The sequence below is a fragment of the Elgaria multicarinata genome, chromosome 1 (genome assembly GCF_023053635.1).
Source record: "Elgaria multicarinata webbii isolate HBS135686 ecotype San Diego chromosome 1, rElgMul1.1.pri, whole genome shotgun sequence".
In the NCBI taxonomy this organism is placed as follows: domain Eukaryota; kingdom Metazoa; phylum Chordata; class Lepidosauria; order Squamata; family Anguidae; genus Elgaria; species Elgaria multicarinata.
In genome coordinates this window covers 163186622-163209482 of record NC_086171.1, presented here as the reverse complement: position 1 = coordinate 163209482, position 22861 = coordinate 163186622, and the positions used below count along the sequence as shown (strand labels likewise).

Below are 22861 nucleotides of genomic sequence, written 5' to 3'. Positions count from 1 at the left end.
TTCATGCTCTTTTTGATGCGGCCTCGGGACTCAGTGTTATTTTAGGTGAATTGACAGAGCGAGTTAAAATGCGGTTAAATAATAATACCATATTTCTTCGATTGTAAGACGCCATCGATTGGAAGACGCACACTAATTTCAGTACCACCAACAGAAAAAAAAACCTAAGACACACCTGCGATTCTAAGACGCACCCCATTTTTAGAGATGTTTATATGGGGGGAAAGTGTCTTAGAATCGAAGAAATAGGGTAACAATAATGCATTTATTTCTTACCCGCCTCTCCCTCTGGATCGAGGGTATATAATACAATATAAATCAAGTGCTGATTAAAAGAGCATATAAAACCAATACAATATTAAAATAATAATCAGAACATCTTGAAATTCTTAGGTTTAAAATTCATCTGGGTCGGCCTGCTGGAAAAGATCAGTCTTTATAGCTGACATAAACTCCGAGAGAGTGTTAAGTAGACAAATCTCCTGTGGCAGGCCATTCCACAGTCTGGGGGCAATAGAAGAAAAGGTCCTCTGGGTAACAGTTGTCAGCCTAGTTTTGGCTGACTGGAGTAAATTCTCCCCAGAGGACCTGAGTGTGCAGGACAGCTTGTATGGGGGAAGGCGAAAAACAAAAAAAATATTCTGGGTATGTGCCTGGACCCAAACCACGTAGGGCTTTAAAGGTAATAACCAACACCTCGTGGCAGCCAGTGGAGTGATTTTAATGTTGGTGTAATATGGTCACCCCTAGATGTACTGGTTACCAACCTGGCTGCCATATTTTGAACTAGTTGAAGTTTCCAAACTAGGTACAAAAGTAGCCCTATGTACAGAGCATTGCAGAAGTCGAGCCTCAAAGTTACCAGTGCATGCACTAAGGTGCATACACCTTAGAGAAGCACAAGGGTTCAGCCTGTGTGCAATTGAGCACAAGGTGTGGGTTTGGAGGACAGCCATTTAAGTAAGCTGGCCTTTGTTGTTTTATGTTGGCCAGGGACTTCTAACCAATAATACATTGAACTATATTGCGGGGTGTCCAGTGGTGCAGCTAGGGCTGGATTTTTGAGGTCAAAGTCCAGGGCCCCTCAAATGAACACCCTGAGAGTGGTAGGAGATCAGGACAGTAGTAAACAGGCCAGAGCATCCCCTAAGCATTTTATAGCCAGGTGAAGGTGGCCAGGTGAGTACATGGTTGCATATGCTCATTTTATTATTTTTCGATTGAAGACCTAACAACACTAGCAACACCTGAAAAAGTGGTATACCAGCCCCACTTGCCAATAGACCAATATATGGATATTTGGCCTACTTTTATTGCAATTCATATAAATGTTGTGATAATTGAAACAGATCCTTAAAGCATGTAGCTATAATTGTTTGTTTTTCCTTTGTTTTGTTAAAACTTACAATGCATATATATTTACTTTTAAAATGTATTCTTTTCTACAACAAAATAGTGTTTATTCTCAAGTAAATATGTTTAGTGTCAGGGGCACAGAAGCAAACAATTTTTTATTCGTGTCATGATGGTGCTAGGACTTAAGCAAGTTTACAATGTGAAAGGGGGACACGTACCCAGAATATTTTTTGTTTTTCGCAGTTTTGTTTCACTCTTAACGTATCAGGAATGGCGAAGCCGTTTTAAAGCATGGAATGACAGTGGGAGATGGGGGCAGGGAGAAATGTTATTAGTGTGCTTCATAACTGAAGTAATACAACATGGCTGCTTAAAGTGCAGCTTTCAAGACCATGGTCTAAGATCTAAAATTACCTAGCTGCACCACTGGGGAGTGTTATAAAGCCGGTGTAGCCTTGGACTGGGACTCAAGAGACTTGGGTTCTAATCCCCAGTCAGCCATGAAGTTCACTGGGAGACTTGGAGGCAGTCATGGACTCTTAAGTGTTACCTGCCTCACTGGGTTGTGAGGATAAAATGAAGAGGAAGTGGATTGTGTATGACTCCTTGGAGGAAAAACAGGACATAAATGTAACAAACAGATGACTTTCCTTCCCCTCACTTCAGAACAGTTTCTAAGGAAACATAAATATCCAGAAGAGAAGGCTTCAGAGCAGCAGCTCTTCCTTACAGCGATTCCTTGCACCATATTGATTCTGAGCTACAGAAACTCTTTGGCACCAAAGTCTCCTACGTGCAACTGCATCAGTCAAGCAGATTGTGTCAGACAACCTGTGTGTCCTCTCACACAAGCCCAAGTGTTTCCAAAATAGGGCTTTTATTGTGCGATTTCCCTTCCTCATTCACACAATTTTACAAGAGGGTACAGATAACAGCACCTATTCAACACTGCCTCTGTTTTACCACCACTTCTTCCAACCGTTTTCCTCCAAAGAAAAATCTGTTAAGGAGAAAAAGATGGAAGAGCTGCACAGTGCTTTTCAGTTGTTACTCCTAGGAGCACCTTCCATCTCTGTAGCTCTGGAGGAGATAGTAGGCAGCCACTCACCAGGAAAAAGGGAAATGCTCAGATGTAAAGGGAAGGACTAGCCAATTGAAAGAGAGCGCTTGCACTGCTAACAGCTGTGTAAGCAAAGTAATTTCAGCAGCTGTAGCTTGCAGGACTAGCTATACCTGCTGGGCTTCCTTCTTCTACACCACCAGAGGTGGGCAGAAGGTAGATTGGTTCTCTACTGGTAGATCTGTGGGTGATTTGCAGTAGATAATCGCCAGAGTAGTTGGGTTGAACTAAAACTTGGATCCTGCTCACCTGGAGGGCACTGGGTTGAGGAAGAGTAATGGAGAGTGGAAATGTTTCTTCAGCATTTACACCAGTGATAGGCAACCTGACACTCTCCACGTGTTTGGGACTGCAACTCCCACAATCCCCAACCATTGAAGCTGGTAACATGGCAAGATTATGCAGCATTCTGTCTCATATTGCAGGCTGCATGAAACTTGGTTGAGCTACAAGTTCCCCACCCCGCCTTAGAACATAATCTGGACCCAGATGACGGTGGGAAGCAGCATCTATTGATTACTTCAGATGGAAGAAATGCACTGAACTTCCATTAAGATCTCTATAGAACATCCATAAAAGCTGCCATGAAGACCCTAGGGTGGAAAAGTAGGATATGAACATGTTATATTCAGTCTTCTGATGAAGGCTAAAGAGTTCTCTGTTGCCATATTATACTAGCAGAACTGCAGATGGTAAGCATGACCCTGATCGAAACTGTGTTTACTCAGAAAAATTCTGTTAATGTCAATGGCACTTTACTGCCAAGTCTGCACACTTAGGAATGTTTGGGTAGCACTGCCCTCCCTGGGCACTCCTGGATTCTTTCTTTGTAGGCCAAGATGGCGACAGATGCCTAAAACTGTTAAACATTATCCTTCTCCCAGCTGCATGGCCGTAATTCACATTTTAGTGGTAAGAAGGAAAACCAGATACTGCAGAAGATTCTAAATATATTCATGTGCATATTGCTGTGGTATCACATCATACACATTTTTAAAAACAAGTCATTGGAAAGAAAAGACTTTGCATGGCTACATTTTTAAAGCTCATTTTATTTCATGTTCTCCAGATCCTTCTAGAATTAAAATTACATATAGGTGGCTCACTGATCCCAAGGGTTTAATTATTGCATTCTAAGCCTCCAATACTAATGGATCACTGCATCAATAAAAATTCATGATTGATTTTACACCCACCACACTCCCTCCTGCCCTCCGGTGTATATACCCTAGGCCTCTATACAATAGCAAGATGCAGGTGCTGCCTGCCGTAGATAATAGCACTGCTCAGCAAACCTGCCTTCCTGAGGAAACGAATAAGCAGCAGCCTTGAACACACTTAAACTCTCAGCCTTCCCAGAACACACAGAAACTATTCGAAGTATCAGAAAAACCCAGCAGCCTTCTAGGAGAGGCAGCTGGGAGGCTATTCACAGATCCCATGTTGGGAAACTGTAAAGGCAGTGGGGAAGAAATGTAAAGATCCAGGCAAGCAAGCGATAGGAGAATGGTAGTGCGATTGGTGAGATGCAAAATAAGATGTGCCAATAGTGGTGATAGCATTACTTTGCCCTGTGGATCAGGCAGCCTTCCCCAATACAGAATGAGTCCTTGCGTTAGGATTCTCCCAGTCAAAATATTGTTAAGACCTGGCAGGCTGCTGAGAGCTATTAAACCGATCAACACCTCTTTCATCCCACACCCATCCTCCAAGCCACAACTCCACACACCATCAGGACTGTTCCCAGAGCCGGCAACACAACAGCCTCCTATGAGGCGGTTGCCGCCGTCTAGTCAGAAGAATCACTTGAATCCCAGAGAAAGTCTGAAAAGTCGAAGTCTCTGTCTCTTTGTAACAGCGCAAAGGTGAGAGCCCACTGGATGAGGTACATGTCGTCATCTTCGTCTGAGCTCTCAGATGGAGACAAGTTGTAGACCTGCAGCACGGGACACAAGGACAAACACCAAGCTGAAAAATCGCACCGCCAATCTGCCAGCAAACAGGTTTGTGTTGCAAAAGCACAGCCAGGTTTAATCAGACAAGTGAAGAGAATCACATATACTAAATGAGGAGAACTAACTCAGTCCACTGTCATTTTCAACTCTTGGGAAAACAAAAAAGCTTCATGAATAAAACTCAACTACAATCAAAGCAGTTGCTTGGGGAGGCAGCAATATTTAGGGACTCTTAAGCTGTGCGCATTTACAGCCTCTACGCAGCATTTCAAACCTTGGGGCTCCGATATCAGTGGGGCACCTTGGATACTCCTTTAGAGTCCTGACTGAAAACCGGAGTGGACTCACCACCCCACTGATGTCAGAGCCACCAGCCTCCACTGTAGGAATCCTGGTTTGCAGAAACTTTAGCAAGATCTCTTGGGGCAGCCCTGGGAAGGCCATCCTACTGATTACATGTGAGCTGCTCCAGGAGCCTTTTTGACTAAAGAACAAGATACTTCAAATAAATACATCCTAGTCACCAACCAGTTTAAAATGGCTCTGATTATCTCGAGCATATCAAGGTAGTTTACTTACAAAGGGTGGCCGCCTCCGCCGGTCAGGTCTGTGTCGTGGCCTTGCAGCAGGCAGCTGGCCTCCAGGAAGCTCATGCAGGTAGATGCACTCCGATTTAAAGGGGCAGTGACCATTGCCCCTGACAAAGAATTTGCATCTTATTTTGCTAGGGGAATTAAGATAATTATTAAACCATCATGGGAACAGATGCAGGAGATGTTTCTGCAAGAATATCATCCAAGATTAACCGAGTTAACCCTAAACCGTAATTCTTTTAACAGTAGCCTTTTACAGTTGGACGTAGATATAATGGCCCCATTCAGAAGACACCTTAAACCATGGCTTTAACCATGGTGAATAAAGCAAAAAGCCTTATTCATCATAGTTAAAGCCATGGTTTAAGGTGTCTTCTGAACACAACTTGGCTTTCCGGCTTAACCACCATGGTCAAAGCCATGGCTTAAGGTGTCTTTTGAACAGGCCCAGAGAGTGATGGCACTGGGGCAGCTAGGCCATATTGCACCACACCCCAATTGCAAATACAGGAGAATTCTTTCATCAGCAACTTGTTCCGAATAATTCAAACAATCTTAAGGAGAACAAGGACCCAATAGGGAACAGAAATCTGAATAAAGCTTGTAGGTCAACATTGTTACCTAGAATGGAGAATAAATTAGGAGTTATTCAGGAAGTAATGGAGCATGCAAACAGAACGGGGACTGCAACAAGACATATTAAGCAGCAGGGCTGGGGTCGACGTCACATTGCACTCACAACTGAGGCCTCCCCACTAGTAGATACTGATGGGGGAATACTCCAAACTCGTCTGGACGACTTCCTTCAGCAATTAAGAGAGCAATCCTAGGGTCCCTGGAGAGCATCCCAGGGACCACAGGGTTCTTCAGAAATCATCCCTTCAAGGCTGTGGGCCCCAGGGAGGGGGACTCTAAAATTTAATCCAATCCCTCCCCCCTCAAAGCCACTGCAGAAAGAACTGTGCACTATGATATCGCAAAAGGAGACTCAGAGGACCCTGGAGAGATCTGAAAGGGGACACTGTGGTGGGTGCAGAGGATAAGAGAAGCCAGATTATAAGGAAACCTATGGCCTCCCCAGCACTTCTATTAAACGGGCTCAGAGGCCTGTCTGGAGCGGGGTAAGGAAAAACAATGGAAGACCAAGAAGAGAAATTTGCCTCCGTTGCTCATCCTACTCTGCTTACAACAGCCCAGCAGAGCACTGGATACTCTGAAGCCTCTGAGATTGGAGGCTTATGTCCAACAAGGGCGCAGCCCATAGGACTGCACCTTAAGTGATGCATTTGACCACAATCAGAGTACTAGTTTCCAACTCCAGAAGCTTAGCATTGGTCAGGTCTCCAAAACATCTGGAGAGCACCAGGGTGGAGAAATACCTATATTTCTACAGCATTGGGGGCATCCAATGACTTCTGACGGAGTGGCTGCTACTTACCTAGTCCGGGCCTTGAAATTCTCAATCAGTTTTTCCTTCTCCTCTGTATCAAAAACCCAATACTTGTTGGGGATAAAATAGGTTGAAGTGACTCTGCACTCTGGGCAGCCCCTGGGGAAGGAACATGAGAGGATGTGACCAAAGTTCACAGTTCATTTGACACTCTTTAACTCAACGTGTCCCTTGACTGAAAGCTCCAAGGGGCATTGGCAGTTAAGCTCACATAACAAGGAATGGACATGCTTGGCTCATGTTATACATGATTTTCCATACATCCAACCTGCACCACATGGTTGTGGTACAAGTCTTTTTATCGTGGATTTTACCCTCATTCGTTTTGCCAGATTTATTTTAGATCATTATCCTTTCAGGGACAGCAGTTTCCACTATCACTTTTGGTCAAATTACTACAATGCCACAGGACAGGGTGGGTTATAAAGAGGTGAATAACTCAATTTGCAGGTACATTTACTCTTTTCAATAACTTTTCTACGTCCATTCCCCATTCACGTGGTCTCCAAAACGGGTCTCTTCCATGCACATCCATGTCAAGAGTTTACTTGTCACAATAAGGGTAATAACACTCAACCACAAAAGTACTTAGAAATGTAAAATAGTCTCAATATATTAGAGATATGAGTGATTTATACAACATATATACAGTTTGTAATCAATCTACAGAACGAATTCTCATAGCTGGTACATAGTCTTAAATTCCTTTAAAACAAATCCACCAGTGCAAAACCTCCACAATAACAATTAGTAAGGAAAACAGAAACAGAAAAAATGTCCAATGTTACCCACTCTGAAGTTCACAATAGCATTTTACGTTTTTACAAAACTGCCTAAGAGCAAAAAAATTTAAATAAATAGTTCAGAAGTATATCACTCATGCAGAAAGACAGGCGTATAGATGACATTCATAAGGTGTCTATCAAACATTTGTAATGAAGCATCTAATAAATAGAGCATCTATTAAACATTCATGATAAGACATCCAATAATTTCATAATAATGCGTCTAATAAATAATTTCATAATAAGGCGTCTAATACAGTACATGTCCTGTTTCGAAAAATCTTCGTCAGTTGTACGCGGTAAACGATACAAATCAAGATCTTTCAACATCCCACGGATAATCGAACCTTTGATTTAAGATACTTTTCTAATTGTTCCACAGAGAAGATGGTTTACATCATTATCTGTCCATGTTTGATTTATGTGGGCAAAACTATGCGGAGTGTACGAGCACAAATCACTGAACATCGTTCCAAACTCAGAAATAGGATAACAGAGGCACCATTAGTCCAGCATTTCATTGAGCAGCAGCATCAATATTACGATTTTCAGTTTTTAGTTATTGACAGGATCTTTCCCCTTCAGTATAACCATCGTAATTTGAACAAAGTGTTTCTTCAAAAGGAAGCTGAGTGGATTCATCGACTTAATTGTGTTCAACCTTTTGGACTTAACGCCAGCCTAGATCTCACAGCTTTCCTCCCTTAGAGGTGATTTATTAGCCAATTAAGCTACTTTAACTACACTTTATAAGAACCGGGAGCTTTTGAAACCTCTTCAAGTAGTTGAGAGCATTATCTGGCGGTTTGAAACGTGTAAATGATATGGTGGTAAGCCTTGATAGTCTTTTGTACAGTTTTGTATAACCAATTTAGGTTTGGGATATTTTATAGCTATATCTTTTACTATGTTCTTCCATAGACAATGTTGGAGGGTTCCACCCTAAATGTACAGCCACGGCTCCCTTTGTGAACAAGTTAGTGAGGCCAATATATTCTGATTTTTTGTATTGGATGTAGTATATGACATCTCATGTGACTGGTTACCAATGCTGAGAGAGGTATTTTTGTATCGTTTACAGCGTCCAACTGACGAAGATTTTTCGAAACAGGACATGTACCGTATTAGACGCCTTATTATGAAATTATTTATTAGACTCATTATGAAATTATTGGATGTCTTCTCATGAATGTTTAATAGATGCTCTATTTATTAGATGCTTCATTACAAATGTTTGATAGACACCTTATGAATGTCATCTATACGCCTGTCTTTGTGCATGAGTGATATACTTCTGAACTATTTATTTAAAAAATGTTGCTCTTAGGCAGTTTTGTAAAAACATAAAATGCTACTGTGAACTTCAGTGCGGGTAACATTGGACATTTTTTCTGTTTCTGTTTTCCTTACTAATTGTTATTGTGGAGGTTTTGCACTGGTGGATTTGTTTTAAAGGGATTTAAGAATATGTACCAGCTATGAAAATTCGTTCTGTAGATTGATTACAAACTGTATATATGTTGTATATATCACTCATATCTCTAATATATTGTGTCTATTTTACATTTCTAAGTACTTTTGTGGTTGAGTGTTATCACCCTTATTGTGCCTTGTTATTTTCAACCACAGCCTTCTATCTACTTTATTTTATTAAGAGTTTACTTGTGGCACAATCTCATGCAGCTATGGCATCCCACCAATGCAACATATACGCTATGTTGGGACAAGGGAGAGGGCTTTCTCTGTGGTGGCACCCCGACTGTGGAATGCCCTCCTCTTGGAGGCCCGATTGGCACCAACATTGATTGCATTTCAACGCCAAGTAAAAATATGGCTTTTTACCAAAGCCTTTGATGGTTAAACTCACTGGCACATTGTTTTAACTGGCACAACTGTTTTAACTGCATCTATTGCTTTTAAATTATATATTGTTTTAACTTGGATCATGGTTAATGATATAGGGTGGGATATAAATGTTTTAAATAAATAAATGTGTCCAGAACAGAACCACATCAGCCCCATCCCAACCATGTTGGTGAGACAGATTGTATTCACACAGATAGAAAGTCCAGGAAAACAGTATGCAGCTATAGCAGTTGTTGGGAGAGGATAAGGTCTTTACCTTACAAGCAGCATGTAAAGGAGGGGGGGGGGCAGGGGGGAGTCTTTACCATTATGATTGCGCTGCTTTTCTCACACTAAAAGCTCCAACTTCCCCTAAGCCTAGCATGCCTATTCTTTTTGGTTAATACTTTGAGAAGTTGGAATATTCATAAACATTCCATAACACGACAACTAAGGCAACAGCTAATCAAAGAGAGGGAGGCAAAGATGACCTTAGGGTCTGCCGCAGCTAGACTCCCCTCCCCGTCAGAGCTATCTACCATCAGAGGAAGTAAAGAGGAGAATAACACCTGCTCTTGTTCCTGCTGGACTCTCTCCTCTCCCGCCCCCCCCCCCCCCCAACACCCGGGCAATCTACCACCAGCTGCCCTCTGGGAAGCATCCTGATGAGTTTTTATTTGTTAATATTGTTTGTTGGGGTTTTGTAGTTTTTTATGCTACTTATAAGTTGCTTTGATAGGATTTGTATCCTGAAAGGCAGAAAATAATTATAATAAAACAAACATTTCAAAACAATTGAAGCTACAGCTGTTAAAGTCAATAGCAACGGAGATTTGAAAAACTGCAGCTTGCATTTGCCTCTAATCCTCCTGCCATCCCCCGCCCATCATATTTCTCTGTATTTGGGGAAAGACTGGCAAAGCCATTGTTTTTCTACAAATCTATATATTCTCTGCTTTATACCTCATTAGTACCTTAATGTTCATGGGAAGTGGCCTAAGTGATGTGCTTCTCACGCAGACCAATATGGTGCACCTAACATAATATATTGCCACATGGGAGCTTAAAGACAACCTCATAGGCATGCTGGGGAGAGGCGCAGCACCATCAAGACCCCTCTTAAAGGGGTTACAGGCACAATGGGGCTTACTTCTGAGTAGGCATGCACAGAGTTCATAGAATAGTAGAGATGGAAGGGGCCTATAAGGCCATCAAGTCCAACACCCTGCTCAATTCAGGAATCCACCTTAAAGCATACCCAACAGATGGTTGTCCAGCTGCCTCTTTGAATGCTCTGCAGGACTTGCTCATCACAAGAGTTTGTAACAAGTTGATGATGACTCATGTGGCCAAAACTAAGCAGCAGTTTATTAGCAAAATGACAGGGACAGAGAAATGTACTGCAGGAACCACTGCCTCCTCTTCTGATCCCTCAGTGGCAGCCAGGCCATCCAGTGTTGGGAGGTGTCTTATTATTCCATTACTCATATACTGATGTGTGCCACTTTACTTCTATAGAAATGAATGGGAGAAAGTAAAGGTGTACACCCCTGGACACCTTCATAACCTCAGCTTTCTTGTGGGGCATTTGCTTCTTCTCCAGCATGTGGGCCATTGCATCCCACTTTCTTGATCCCATACAACTTAGTGGGAGCCTTGGATGATCAAACCTGCTCTTCTGTTCACAGTCCAGCCCAGGTTCTCTTTTTTGTTTTTTGTTTTTTGGGGGGCACTCTAGAGAATGAAAAGACACAGAAACCAGAAGCAGGCTTCATTTACAGTATCATATTTGTATCCCATCTTCTCTGCAAGCAGCAGGAAAGGAAACTGTATGATAGTTAGATGCTTCCTCTGCAAATACACTGGCTTACAGAAGACCATCACCCATATATAGTAAGTGACTGCCTGGCAGGATGCAGAGCAGAGATTTTGCATACTTCTGGCAGCAACTTGCCGTAAAACAGAGTTCGCACAAACACGAGGCAGGCGATTGCCCAGGGATGCTTACTTTATCACCGTACTGTGAAAATCCCGGCTTTTCCGCCACTTCCGGATGCAGCCAACGCAATAGGCATGGGTGCAATTGGGAAGAATGCCAAAGAGACGTTCCTCAGGTAAGGTCTTCTGAGAGATTTTGTCCATGCAGATTCCGCACACCACATCGTCACTCTGTGCCACGGCGGTAGCAGCCGCAGCTGCCCCTGCTGCCCCCAAACCACCAGCTGCCTGAAAAAGAATATCACGGCTGAATAATACTTTCTAAAAGCTGATCCTAGCTACCTTCTCTACTACATCCATTTCTCTGAAGAATTCAGTTCAGCTACCTACGGTCTGCACTCCTTCCATACTACAGAGTGTATCCCAGGGCCTGATTTGAATCTGTGGCTGTGCAGCTCAAACCAAAGCAGGACTATGGGAGGCAACAGCAGTATCAGGGAATGGGAATCTTGCACCCTGAACCCTTTCATCTCACTCAGTTCCCAGTACCCTTTCCCCGCTCCAGCTTCCTTCCAAAACCTCAATCCTCTCCAGACCTTGCCAAAAATAATCTGAAATCTAAGGGAAAGGAAGTTATTGCAAATAGGGTCAGGCAAATTGCTTCAAGTTACCTACACATTAAAGAGAGGTGACGCCTTATTAGCAAATTTTTATGAGGTAGGGGCTCATAAAAAGTCACTAGTCTTCAGTAGGGGTTGTAGGCTAAAGTTAATAAAGTAATGTTAAAATCCATCCTTAGATAGTGGATTACAAAGCACCAGCAAACACAAAGGTTTGAAGCAGTAAAATGCACGAGCAAGAACCTGGAGAATTTTGTTTTGTGTCTTCCACCATACCAGTTCACCTTCTCCATCTCTATCTTCCTTTTTTTCTTCCTGGTAATCCTCTTTTCATTCCTTTGTCCCCTTCACCATTCCCTCTTCTCTACCCTTCCCCCCTCACCCCCACTTCACATTAATCTCTCCCCTATCCTCAGCTGGTTGCCAGACACAAGTGCTAAAGGGACCAGCGTGGATTTCCACATCACACCTTAAGAGATCAGCTAGTTGTTTAGCGACAAAGGTGTTTGTCTCTTTCAGCCCAAGGGTCATGTTCCATTTTGGAGAAGCTCTACCAGCATATTAAAGCTAGTACTGCCAGTAACTCAGCCTAAAAGGCATCTCTACCTTTTAGAATGGGGAGGGGGGGCTGCACAAAAACTGGGAAACCAACAAAGGATTGGTGAACAGGGGGAGGGGCCACCTAGGGAAACTTGTAGGACAGGATTGGAACCCTGGGCCAGTTACACTGTTCACCTGAACCAGACCTCCTAGTCTACATTTCACCATGTGGGTACATTACAGCTATACGTGCTCTAGAACACAGATTAGCGCTGGGGCTATTGACCTCCAGAGGGCAACTGATAGACACACCAAGAGTGCCAGGAGGTTTGTTGTCCCACCATCTGGAAGAAAAGCAACCATCCTAAGAGGAGAATCCCACTGAAGTTTGAATGGCAGGATCCGTTCTTATCACCTCTATCCTTCTGACAATCTGCCTACCTTTGGCTCCTCAGAGACCGGGGAAGCAAGAGCAGCCTCCTTGGCGGGTGCATTTTCTGGCATCATGGATGGAGTGTCAAGTCTCTGTTCACGGGATCTGGAATCTGACCAGCAGAGAGGCAGCTCACCTGGAGATCATTTTGCTCCCCATCCACCCAATAAAACTACTTTTATAAAGTGCCTAAAAATATTAAGTGCTCTACAAAAATCCAAACCACAAGCCCTGCCCTTAAGCTTCCAATTCCCACCCCCTAAAAGGTAAAAATATGATGTATTAGGAAGGATTGAGAGAATCAACTAAGAAAGGCCAGTGAATGGTGTGAAAATACACCAACACCAAGATCTTTCAGTCTCTGAAAGTCTCAACCCACACAGAATGTTGTTTGTTGTCAGTGGAGTGGAAGCATGAACAAATAGCTGCACTGGGCAAGCTATTCCCTCCCATGCAAACAAGGCAATTTCCATTCCAAGGCCACTCCAGCAACTTTTTTTTTTAATGACCCAACTGGTTAGTCTAATTTCATGCTTAGGACTTCACCAGGTCATTTAAATGATATGCTTGCCACAGGACAGGTCATGCATAAAAAAGCATCCCCTATACAGGCAGGGTGTTGCAGGACCAGCCCTATCATTAGGAAGGGTGAGGCAGCCACCTCAGATGGCAGATGCTGGGAGGCCGCAGCAAAGTGTTCAAGGAGAAAGTGGTCTGCCCTGTGGCCTGTTGTGCATCCCCTAATTTAGCCTACTGCCAGGTGCAGTAGAGGACATTGTCCCATCATCAGTGTTGGAAGACAGATTCATCTGCCAGTCCAGTCTGATTTTTGTACATGGAACAGGAGAGGGCGCCATCTTGTCCTTTGCCTCAGGCACCAAAATGGCTTGGGCCATCTCTGGGATGTTGGGTACAGGTCCCCAAATGCAGTTGGGATGGAGCAGGGGCTTGAACTACCTTCCTGGCTCCATACAATAATGACAAATGAAAACCCTGAAAGGACTTACTAACAAAAATTATTTTGACATAAGAATTAGGGGTGTGCACGGACCCCCCGCTCCGCCCCGCGGGTCGATCCGAAAATTTTGGATCGGCCCGCTCCGCTCCGCTCATACTCCGCTCTGCTCCGCCCGTACTCCGCTCCTCTTCGCCGCGGAGCTCCGGCTCCGAATCGGAGCTCCGCAGTGAAGGGGAGTGGCGCCAGGTAAGGCCGGGAGAGGAGGGCGGGAGGTTTACCGGGCCGGGCCGCCATCGCCGCCCGTGCGGCGACGGCGGCAGAGCCCGGTAAGGGACCAAGGGGGAGGGGGGCCTTACCTGCCTCCGTCCGCGGTCCGTCGGCGTCTTCAATTGAGCCCGCGGTTCAACCAGGAAGTCTGGGCCGCAAGACTTCCTGGTTGAACCGCAGGCTCAATTGAAGACGCCGACGGACCGTGGACGGAGGCAGGTAAGGGAGAGGAGGGCGGGGGGGGGGGGTTACCGGGCCCTGCCGCCATCGCCGCATGGGTGACAGCGACAGGGCCCGGTAAACCCCACTTACCTTTCCGGTGGAGCTCCGGATCGAGGTGAAGGATCCGCCTTCACCTCAATCCTCTTGGCCACACTCCGCCGGCCCCCCAATCCTCTTCGCCTCCGCCTTAAGGGCAGGCGAAGCCCCCCGCCCCGCTTCTAATTCGCCGGTCCGATTAGAAGCGGAGCACATCCCTAGTAAGAATATATTAGTTGTCAAATGATCAGGAGAAGCAGGCATGGATGGGGGCAGGGAATCAGAGCCAATCACAGTCATAACTCAGGACACAGGAGAACTAGAGTTGATGAATCCAAGATATACTGCCTCCCATGGAGCATCATGCTCTTTGTCCAGCTGGTATGTGGGAATCTGAATGCCAACTACACATTTCCCCACATTGTTTGTGCCTGGGAGGTACAACAAAGGCTGATACAGGAGCCCACCTGACCTCTCTCCATAAGCCCTGCCAGAAACTTACCTGAAGTGGCCTTCCTGGGGACAAATTCTTTACTAAGGGCCCAATCCGGCGGATGCCAGGACATCATGGCTTTCTCTTCATCTTCCTCCTCCTCCAATGACATGCTCAGGTGCCCCATGCTTGCCTGTAGCTGGGACATGCTCGTGACAGCTGGCTCAGAGTCACGCCGGGCCCCACCCCAACTTCTCACTGAAGGTTCTGGCAAGATGGCAGGCTCTGAGCCCCGGCGGTTGAACGACAAGGCACCTCCCTGCAATCCATAGTAGGCAGACTCTGAACCACACCTGCTCAAGGCTGGAGCTTCTGAGATATGCTGATAGCTGAGAGATAAAAAATGGATAATGTCTCATTCAGAGTATAGTATCCTCTCACCCTGAAAAATGTCCAAAGCCACTACCCCCACCCCACCCCTTGCTCAAAGTGTCAGACAAGGAAAGGAAGGGGCACAAGAGACAGCCCTGCTCACTCTTAGAGGTAGCAACAGGACATCCATAAGCAGCAAGACAGGATCTCTAGCACTCTGCAGGGCTGGTGCCAAGGATAGGCATGGTCAGGCACCTGCCAAGGGCCCACACACCCCAGCAGGGTTCCAGTGCAGTTGCTCCTCCTCTTCCCCATTACAGACTGCTTGTTTACCTGTCTCTGGTCTAGGCAATGGTAGCCGTGAGGCGGAGAAGCAGGAGATGCCACATGCTTACAGGCTCTTAGCCTGTCAAGCAAGCAGGTGGCAGCCATGATGGAAAAGAGGATAAGGAACAAAAGCAGCCTGTGAGCGGAACTCACAGAAGAATCACAGAAGGCAGGGCCATTGAGGATGTCCAGCCCAAGGGCCCTCAAAAACCTGCCCCAAGTCAGTGGGTTGGATACAGAGTAGTGATTACTGGAGTAAGCCATTAAGGAGGATATCTCTGCAATTCCTCCTTTGCCCTGCAACCCCATGAAAAGCTACTCCTGAAAGTGGTGGGCTCTCCAGAGAAGCACCAGGACCCTATTCCCAATACCTACTTCCATGTTTACTCCTTCTACCCATCATATATCAGGCACAACAGCCAGCGAACCATGTCTGTTTAGTACAGGCACAAGGTATCACTTGCCTGTCCCAGAACATTTTTTTAAATTTGCTTCATTGGATGAGACCAAATGATCCACTTATAATCAGGGTAGAAAGGTGACGGGCATGTCCCACTTTAAGCAACATCTGGTTGGCTTGTACTGCTTCTCAACATTGGGATTTCATCTGATTACTTTGCCTAATGCCACCAACAGAACTATCTACGCTCAAGGAGTTAGCTCTGTCTTTGCCAAAAGCTTTATGCCACATCCAGCAAAACTAGAGATAGTGAGACAGGAAGCTGTGCCATTACTGTAATACATTTTGTAAATAAAGGTTTTCCTTCCTAGGGAATACTTCTACTGGGCCCTAACAAACAGAATATTCAAATATGGGAAATATGGCACTTTGGTGTGGCCCGCAGCTTATTAGACTCCCAAGAATCCCAGTTTTCCTTGAAGGAGTAACTTTGACAATGGGACAGCTAGTATTAACTAATGCATCTTGAAAAAGCCATGTTTTGTCTAGCAGATATTTAGGAGTGTTAAATGAGTCTTTACCTGCAGCGGTCTCCATATCCACAGAACCCATTCTGGAAATACCTGCAGATCTGGGTTGATTTCCTATCATGGGAGAATCGGCAGTTCTGACCCCATCTGCAAGCTCCACGAGCAAAGTTCCTGAAAGTAAAGCAAAAGCAGGACTTGTAGGAGGAATCAGAACGCCATCCTAAATAGTGATATCTGGATGGCAAAGTCCCAATCAGATCAGTATGACAAATAGGAAGCTCAAACACATGTCCAGCCAGGGCTGGGTTTGAATGTCCATTTTGCACAAGAATGAAAATATTACATGAGAACTAGTCATTAGTAATGTCAATGCAATGGAGAGCAAGCACTTTTTCAGTGCCAAACAGGTAGGACAGATCGCCAACATGTCCTCCACCTTATTACAACTACCACCATGTACTCTTACTCTGCCTAAGTCAGGAGGAAATGCATTTCCACCAAAGTAAAGTGTATTTACTCTGGAGCAGAGGAAACTGCCAGTCAAGTTTCTAGTCTCCTGACTGTCAACATTCAGCCAGGTTTGGTTTAAGATATTTTGTTGCTTGAGGACAAGATGGCGACCCCATCCCATTCCATGTAAAACAAACCCTGACCAGACTAGCAATTGAATCTTACTTCAATGCTGGCTGCCTCTACTGACCCTGAGGGCAGCAGGATAGTTTAGTGGACACAGGGAAAGCTGTGCTATACACATGCACTTCCCTCTTCCAGCATTTTGCTACCCATCCCAGAAACTTCTACCTGAGGCAGCTGCTTCACTCTACCAAATGGTAAGGCCCACCCTGTACTCAGCCCATCTTCCCCTCTACTTCCCATTAACTTAAAGCCTGGAGTGTAAGTCAAGCAGTCTAGGTAGCATTGTGGGACAGGGGGGACCACTATTCTCTTTGGGTTGTATAAGAACCCAATCCAGCCAGGTTTCCACTTTATTTATTTATTTATTACATTTTTATACCGCCCAATAGCCGAAGCTCTCTGGGCGGTTCACAAAAATTAAAACCACAATAAAACACCCAACAGGTTAAAACACAATTACGAAATACAGTATAAAAAGCGCAACCAGGATAAAACCACACAGCAAAGTTGATATAAAATTAAAATACAGAGTTAAAACAGTAAAATTTAAATTTAAGTTAAAATTAAGTGTTAAAATACTGAGTGAATAAAAAGGTCTTCAGCTGGCGACGAAAGCAGTACAGTGTAGGCGCCAGGCGGACCTCTCTGGGGAGCTCGTTCCACAACCGGGGTGCCACAGCGGAGAAAGCTCTCCTCCTAGTAGCCACCTGCCTCACTTCCTCACATTAATCCTGCTTATTAATGCGTATAAAAGGCAAAATAGAAAAAAGGATGGACAAGTATGCACAATAAAACAAAACAGTTTCCTAGCTAAACCTGAACCAACTAAGCTAACTTCAGTAGAAAACATCTCCTTGGTCACCCTGAAACAAAATTACTATTAATTATTATTATTATTATTATTATTATTGGAGGAATTTGCTGTTTAACCTTGTGGTATCAGAGGTATCAGAGGAGGGCCTTGTATTCCCTTCACTGGAATAGCCACCAATATCAGTTCCCCTTTGCATGTAGGCTGCAAGGCACTTTTCTTACTTTGGAGAGATAGGAGATGAGACCCAGGCTAGAGAACATAGCCAGAGCAAAGTGTCTCTCTCTATGCTGGTTAGGGTGGCTGTATTTTTAAAGTGACATAACCTGGAACAGCAAGCCTGGACAACAGCCACACATCACCATGAGGATGTTCTAGTTCAGTGGTTCAGCACATGCTTTGCATGCAGAAGATCCTCAGTTCAATCTCCAGCATCCCCAGGGAAGGCTAGGAAAGAATCCTGCTTGAAACCCTGGAGAGCCACTGCCAGAGAAACGTTGACGATACTGAGCCAGATGGACCTTTGGCCTGACGGTATAAGGCAGCTTCCTACGTCAGCACTGGTGTGCTGGCTGGATCTAACTACATATACCGGCAACATTCCACAATTAGTTCAGGGTCATTCTGATCACCAACTTCAGTGTTTTATGTGGGCAAGTGAGAGAGCTGCTAGATGGGGATCTATTCCCCATAGTTTGCACAAGGCAATGTTCCACCTAGGTCTCTGTCCAAGTCACAGCATAAGCTGAAGGGGAGGAGAGGACGCACAAAAGATACACAGGGACATACACAACATATCTAAAGCAAGTTCAAGCATGAAGAAGATCAGCAACATTCCTCATCCAAAGACATCTTATAATGCCCCAAAGGGTGGAGCAGGAGCTCACGAGAACTAGGGAGCTAAGAAGCAGGACATCCTGGAGGAAGTTCAGAAGGGAAAAGCACCACTTCATGCCACTGCTCCACTGGGAGAAAAACCTGCAAAAGCAGACAAGTAGCAAAATGCTAAAGTCCCAACAGTCGAAGCACAGATTTCATATGTACCACTTAAGTACTTTTGAGCATCAATCCCACTATAGGTGTGTATGCATGAGAGAAATATGGCTCTATTGCATTTTAACAGATTGGTGGCCTTGCAGGAAGATGGATTTACAACTGCATTTCAACCCTCCTGCATGTTTTGTGTCACCTTTGACCAGATGCAATCCACATGAAATTCATTTTTAATCTACCACTCATTTTTCTGTACACATTTGAGAAAAAAACAAAAGAACAATAAAAGTATAAAAATACAATATTAAACATTAAAAACATATTTAAATATTTTAAAACAATGAGCCCTCAGTAAAATTAATGATCAAGTAATATATTAAAGATCCCTGCTTAAAGAAGGTCTTAATCTGGCATCTGAATGTATACAATGAAGACACCAAGCTGATCTCCCTGGGAAAGACATTCCACAGATGGGGGCCGCTACAGAGAAAGCTCTTTCCCTGGTAGCCACCTGAAGGTGCTTCTTCAGGTAGACTGGGCCTAAGCCATTTAAGGATTTAATGGTGAGCACCAACACTTTGAATCAGGCCCGGAAACTGACTGGCAAGAAGTGCAGTTGACGCAGCACTGCAGTATTATGTTCAAAATGTCTAGTCCCAGTAAACAGCTTCACTGCTCTATTTTGCACTAATTGAAGTTTCCAGAACAACTTCAGAGGTAGCCCCGAGTATAATGCATTGCAATAATCCAGGCAAGAGGTTACCAGAGCATGGACAACTATAGCCAGGCTGTGTGTCCAGGTTGGGCCATAGCTGTTTTATCAGCAAAAGTTGATAAAAGGCACTTTGTGCCCCTGACTCAACCTAGGCATCAAATGACAGAGCTGGATCTATGAGCAAGTCCAAACTATCAACTTGCTTCTTCTGGGGGACTGCAAGCTCATTTAGGGCAGGTTGAATGCCACTTAACTGGACAGATGAACCACCTAGTAATAGAACCTCCATCTTGTCTAGATTGAGTCTGTTTATTAGATCCTCATCCAGCTCATTACCACGTCCAAGCACCAGTTCAAGATAATCAAATTCAGGTGAAGCAGTGACTAACAGGTATATCAGAACTCTTATTTATTTATATTTATTTATTTATTGCATTTATGTACCACCCCATAACTGAAGCTCTCTGGGTGGTTTACAAAAGTTGCCAAATTCCTTCTCCATGACAATCTACAGCATGGCCATTCCCTTCATTGGCTCCTGCCCCTTCTCTGGTGAACCTGACAAGGCTGGGAAAAACATCATCAATTTCAAGCTTTATCAGTACTTTTAAAAAACGCTGACAAGTAATTTGTGAATTCACAGAGGCAGATTCATAGGGGATAAGTCTATCAATGGCTACCAGTCATGATGGCTATATATTACCTCCAGTATCAGATGCTGTATGGCCCTGTAGGCCAGTTGCTGAGGAACAGACATGGGCGGGTGTTTTTGGCCTTATGTCCTGCTTGTGGGTTTCCCATAGATATCTGCTTGGCCACTATGGGAACAGAATGCTGGACTAGATAGGCCTTTGATTTGATCCTGCTAATCGCAATCCTATCTCAAGCTACAGATATACAGTAATTCTTTAAATATGTTGTGTACTATACGTTCAACGGCTTTGATCTCTGGTGACTCTGAAAGAAAAATTTCAAGTGAAAATTGGTGATTTGAAATGAGTACTGTATTGCTCTTGTGTCAGTAAAAAAAAGTGAAATTATGATTTGCTCGTAGTAAGTCGTCACTTCATTAGCCACTGCCATGCATACCGTTATTAAGCAGGTGCAGCATCATGGGAGATGCATACATTTCTCTCCACTTCTTAAAGTTATTTATTCTTAGAAACTAGGTTTGCTAATCAGCCAGTAAGTTTCAAAACCTGCTCTATGAAGTGCAGTTGTCTGAGTGCTAGTCTGGACTCTTCCAGATGGAGGTCTCCTAGCACGGCCAATCAAAAGAGATTGTGCAACTCTTCAGTCTTTTTCTCCTTGAGTCATTTTTCTCAGAAAGAAACAGGTAGAAGAAGCAGTGGGAAAATACAAAAGGGTTGCTGTAAAATTCCATAAGGAAGGTAGGGTATTTGTATAATAAAAGCCATTTATAAGAGTTGGTCAAGGGTGCAATCCTATGCAAGTTTAGACAGAAAGGAGTCCTACAACTCCCAGCATTCTCCTGGCCAGCCAGTCTGGCTGAGGAATGCTGGGAGTCTTCGGACTTTTAAAAAATCTAAATATGCATAGGATTGCACCCTAAGTCTGTTTACCCAGGTGGTTGCTGACTTTAATACCTAGTTTAGTAGATGTTTCGTTTGTGTGTTGCTTTTATCTTTGTAATTTATTTCAGTTGTTGTTTTAAAGTGCAACATCCTATGCATGTCTACACAGAAAAAAGGCCTATATCTGCCAGCATGCCCCAGCCAGCCATAGGTCTTGCACCTTTAATTTTGCGATTTGGTACTAAAGGGTGGTATATAAATATTTTAAATAAATAAGGGTACAATCCTATGCATATTTAGACAAAAATAAAGTCCTACAAAAAGTTGTAGGGCTTCCATGCATGTTCAGACTGGGAGGGGAAGTCCTACAACTTTTTGTGGAACTTTGTTTCTGTTTAACTATGCATAGGATTGCACCCTAAACGAATCTATGAGAAATTCTCAGTAATTCTCACATTCCTGGGGCTGAAAGAATACACTAACACTAGAAAGTTACTTGAACAATAGTGGTCAGCACCTCCCCCACGACATTTAGCTGTGCAAGCACTTTTGGGGGGATCCTTGAGTCTCCCTAATAAAGCATTGCACTATACTACTTGAGGAGTTTTTCTTATGGCTATTACGGCTAAATTTATCCCGACCGCTTAAAATAACAAAATCTAGTTTAAATGACACCAGGATGAATACGACATTAACTGTGGGTTTCCCCCCATCTTATCGCACGGAAGTCGAGTGGGGAAGAAGACGAAGTGTACACGGCTTTGTTTTGGCCAGGCTACAGACAACGCCACGCCCTGAAGTCGATTTCAAACCTGAAAACGAGGCCACTTTCTCACAACCTCCGCCTGAACGCGACTGCCACAGATTTCAGGGGCAAAACCCATCCAGATGGAGTTATCTCGAGCCTGGCTTCTGGGTGTCCAGAACTTTTAGGAAAGTAGCACTCCGGACTGCGCGCGCTCATCGCAACAATACTTCTCGAAGGGAGGCGATCATGTAAGCCCAGGCTTCTCCAAGCAGGCGCCCTCCAGTTGTGTTGGAGGGCCGCTGGCTGAGAGATGCTGCCATGAAGTTCAACACAACTGGAGGGCGCCAGCTTGGAGAAGGCTGATGCAAGCAAAAGGCGAGGCCACAAAAGTTTGCCCGCGACTGGGACGGAATCGCTCAGCTGCCGAGCAAAACAACACCGAAACAGGATTACTCTCAGACTTCCGACTCTCTGCCCCAGCCAGTTCCTCCACCTAAGTCGCCAAACCCAGCCGACAGACCTACCCCACCCCCCATCAGAGCACACGTGGGTCTGTTGCAACCCTTCTAGACGGTCTGGACTCGGGAGTTAGGAAGTGGGGTGGAAGAAATTACGAGGGTCGGGGAGTCAGGCGATCTCTTCTCCTCGCGCATCGAACCTCAATTACCTGCACGGAATCCTGCTGGATCCAGGCCCCTTGCTGGCCTGGCGGGCGCCTCCTGCTGCAGACCACCAGGACTCCATTTGCCTCGCAGCCAGACGCGGAAACTCTCAAATATATTTAGCGTTCCGTCCCTCCAGAAATACTTAGGGTAGGGGTGTGGTTTAGGACGGAAGAGCCCATTGGGGAAGGGAAGACGGGCACACCCGGCGGCTTCCTATTAGGCTAGTGAAAGGAGGGGCTTCCAGTTCAAAATATCTCCCCTGTGCAAGGAGCTGGGGCTCGAAACTTCCCCTTGGTTTAAGCCAACCTTGCTTAAGGTGTCCCCTTAATCTGAGGCACCAGGCCCATGACACAAATTTGCATGTGCGTATTGTGTGTGTGTGTGTGAGAGCAAGAATTACTAGAAGTTTATTTATTTACATTTAATGAAAGTTAGCAAAAATAATAGTGAAAAAGTGTTTCTGAGCATATGCAGAATGCCTTTCTCTCGCCATTGTGCAATTCTAACTTGAATGAAAGGGTAGTCAAGTCAGTGTGGAATAGGATGAAGGGTTTATTAACCCTGCAGTTCAACACTCA

At 44.5% G+C, this 22861-nt stretch overlaps 1 protein-coding gene across 1 annotated transcript; it reads right to left on the bottom strand.

The window, feature by feature from the left end:
• Nucleotides 1-3508: 3508 nt before the first annotated feature.
• LOC134409089 (probable E3 ubiquitin-protein ligase makorin-1) lies at nucleotides 3509-22441 on the bottom strand. Its single transcript, XM_063141664.1, has 8 exons — nucleotides 22286-22441; nucleotides 16232-16351; nucleotides 14621-14940; nucleotides 12644-12747; nucleotides 11113-11330; nucleotides 6463-6573; nucleotides 5011-5155; nucleotides 3509-4412 (listed from the first exon to the last, which is right to left on the bottom strand). Exons 1-8 carry the CDS (start codon nucleotides 22360-22362, stop codon nucleotides 4266-4268), a joined length of 1242 nt encoding a protein of 413 aa, XP_062997734.1. The 5' UTR covers nucleotides 22363-22441; the 3' UTR covers nucleotides 3509-4265.
• Nucleotides 22442-22861: the final 420 nt, after the last annotated feature.

Coding starts and splice junctions, on each gene's coding strand:
- LOC134409089 (XM_063141664.1), bottom strand. CDS start 22,362: ATGGAGTCCTGGTGGTCTGCAGCAGGAGGCGCCCGCCAGGCCAGCAAG. Junction 16,352..22,285: donor TCCAGCAGGATTCCGTGCAG/GTAATTGAGGTT, acceptor CTTTACTTTCAG/GAACTTTGCTCGTGGAGCTT. Junction 5,156..6,462: donor AATTTCAAGGCCCGGACTAG/GTAAGTAGCAGC, acceptor TAATTCCCCTAG/CAAAATAAGATGCAAATTCT.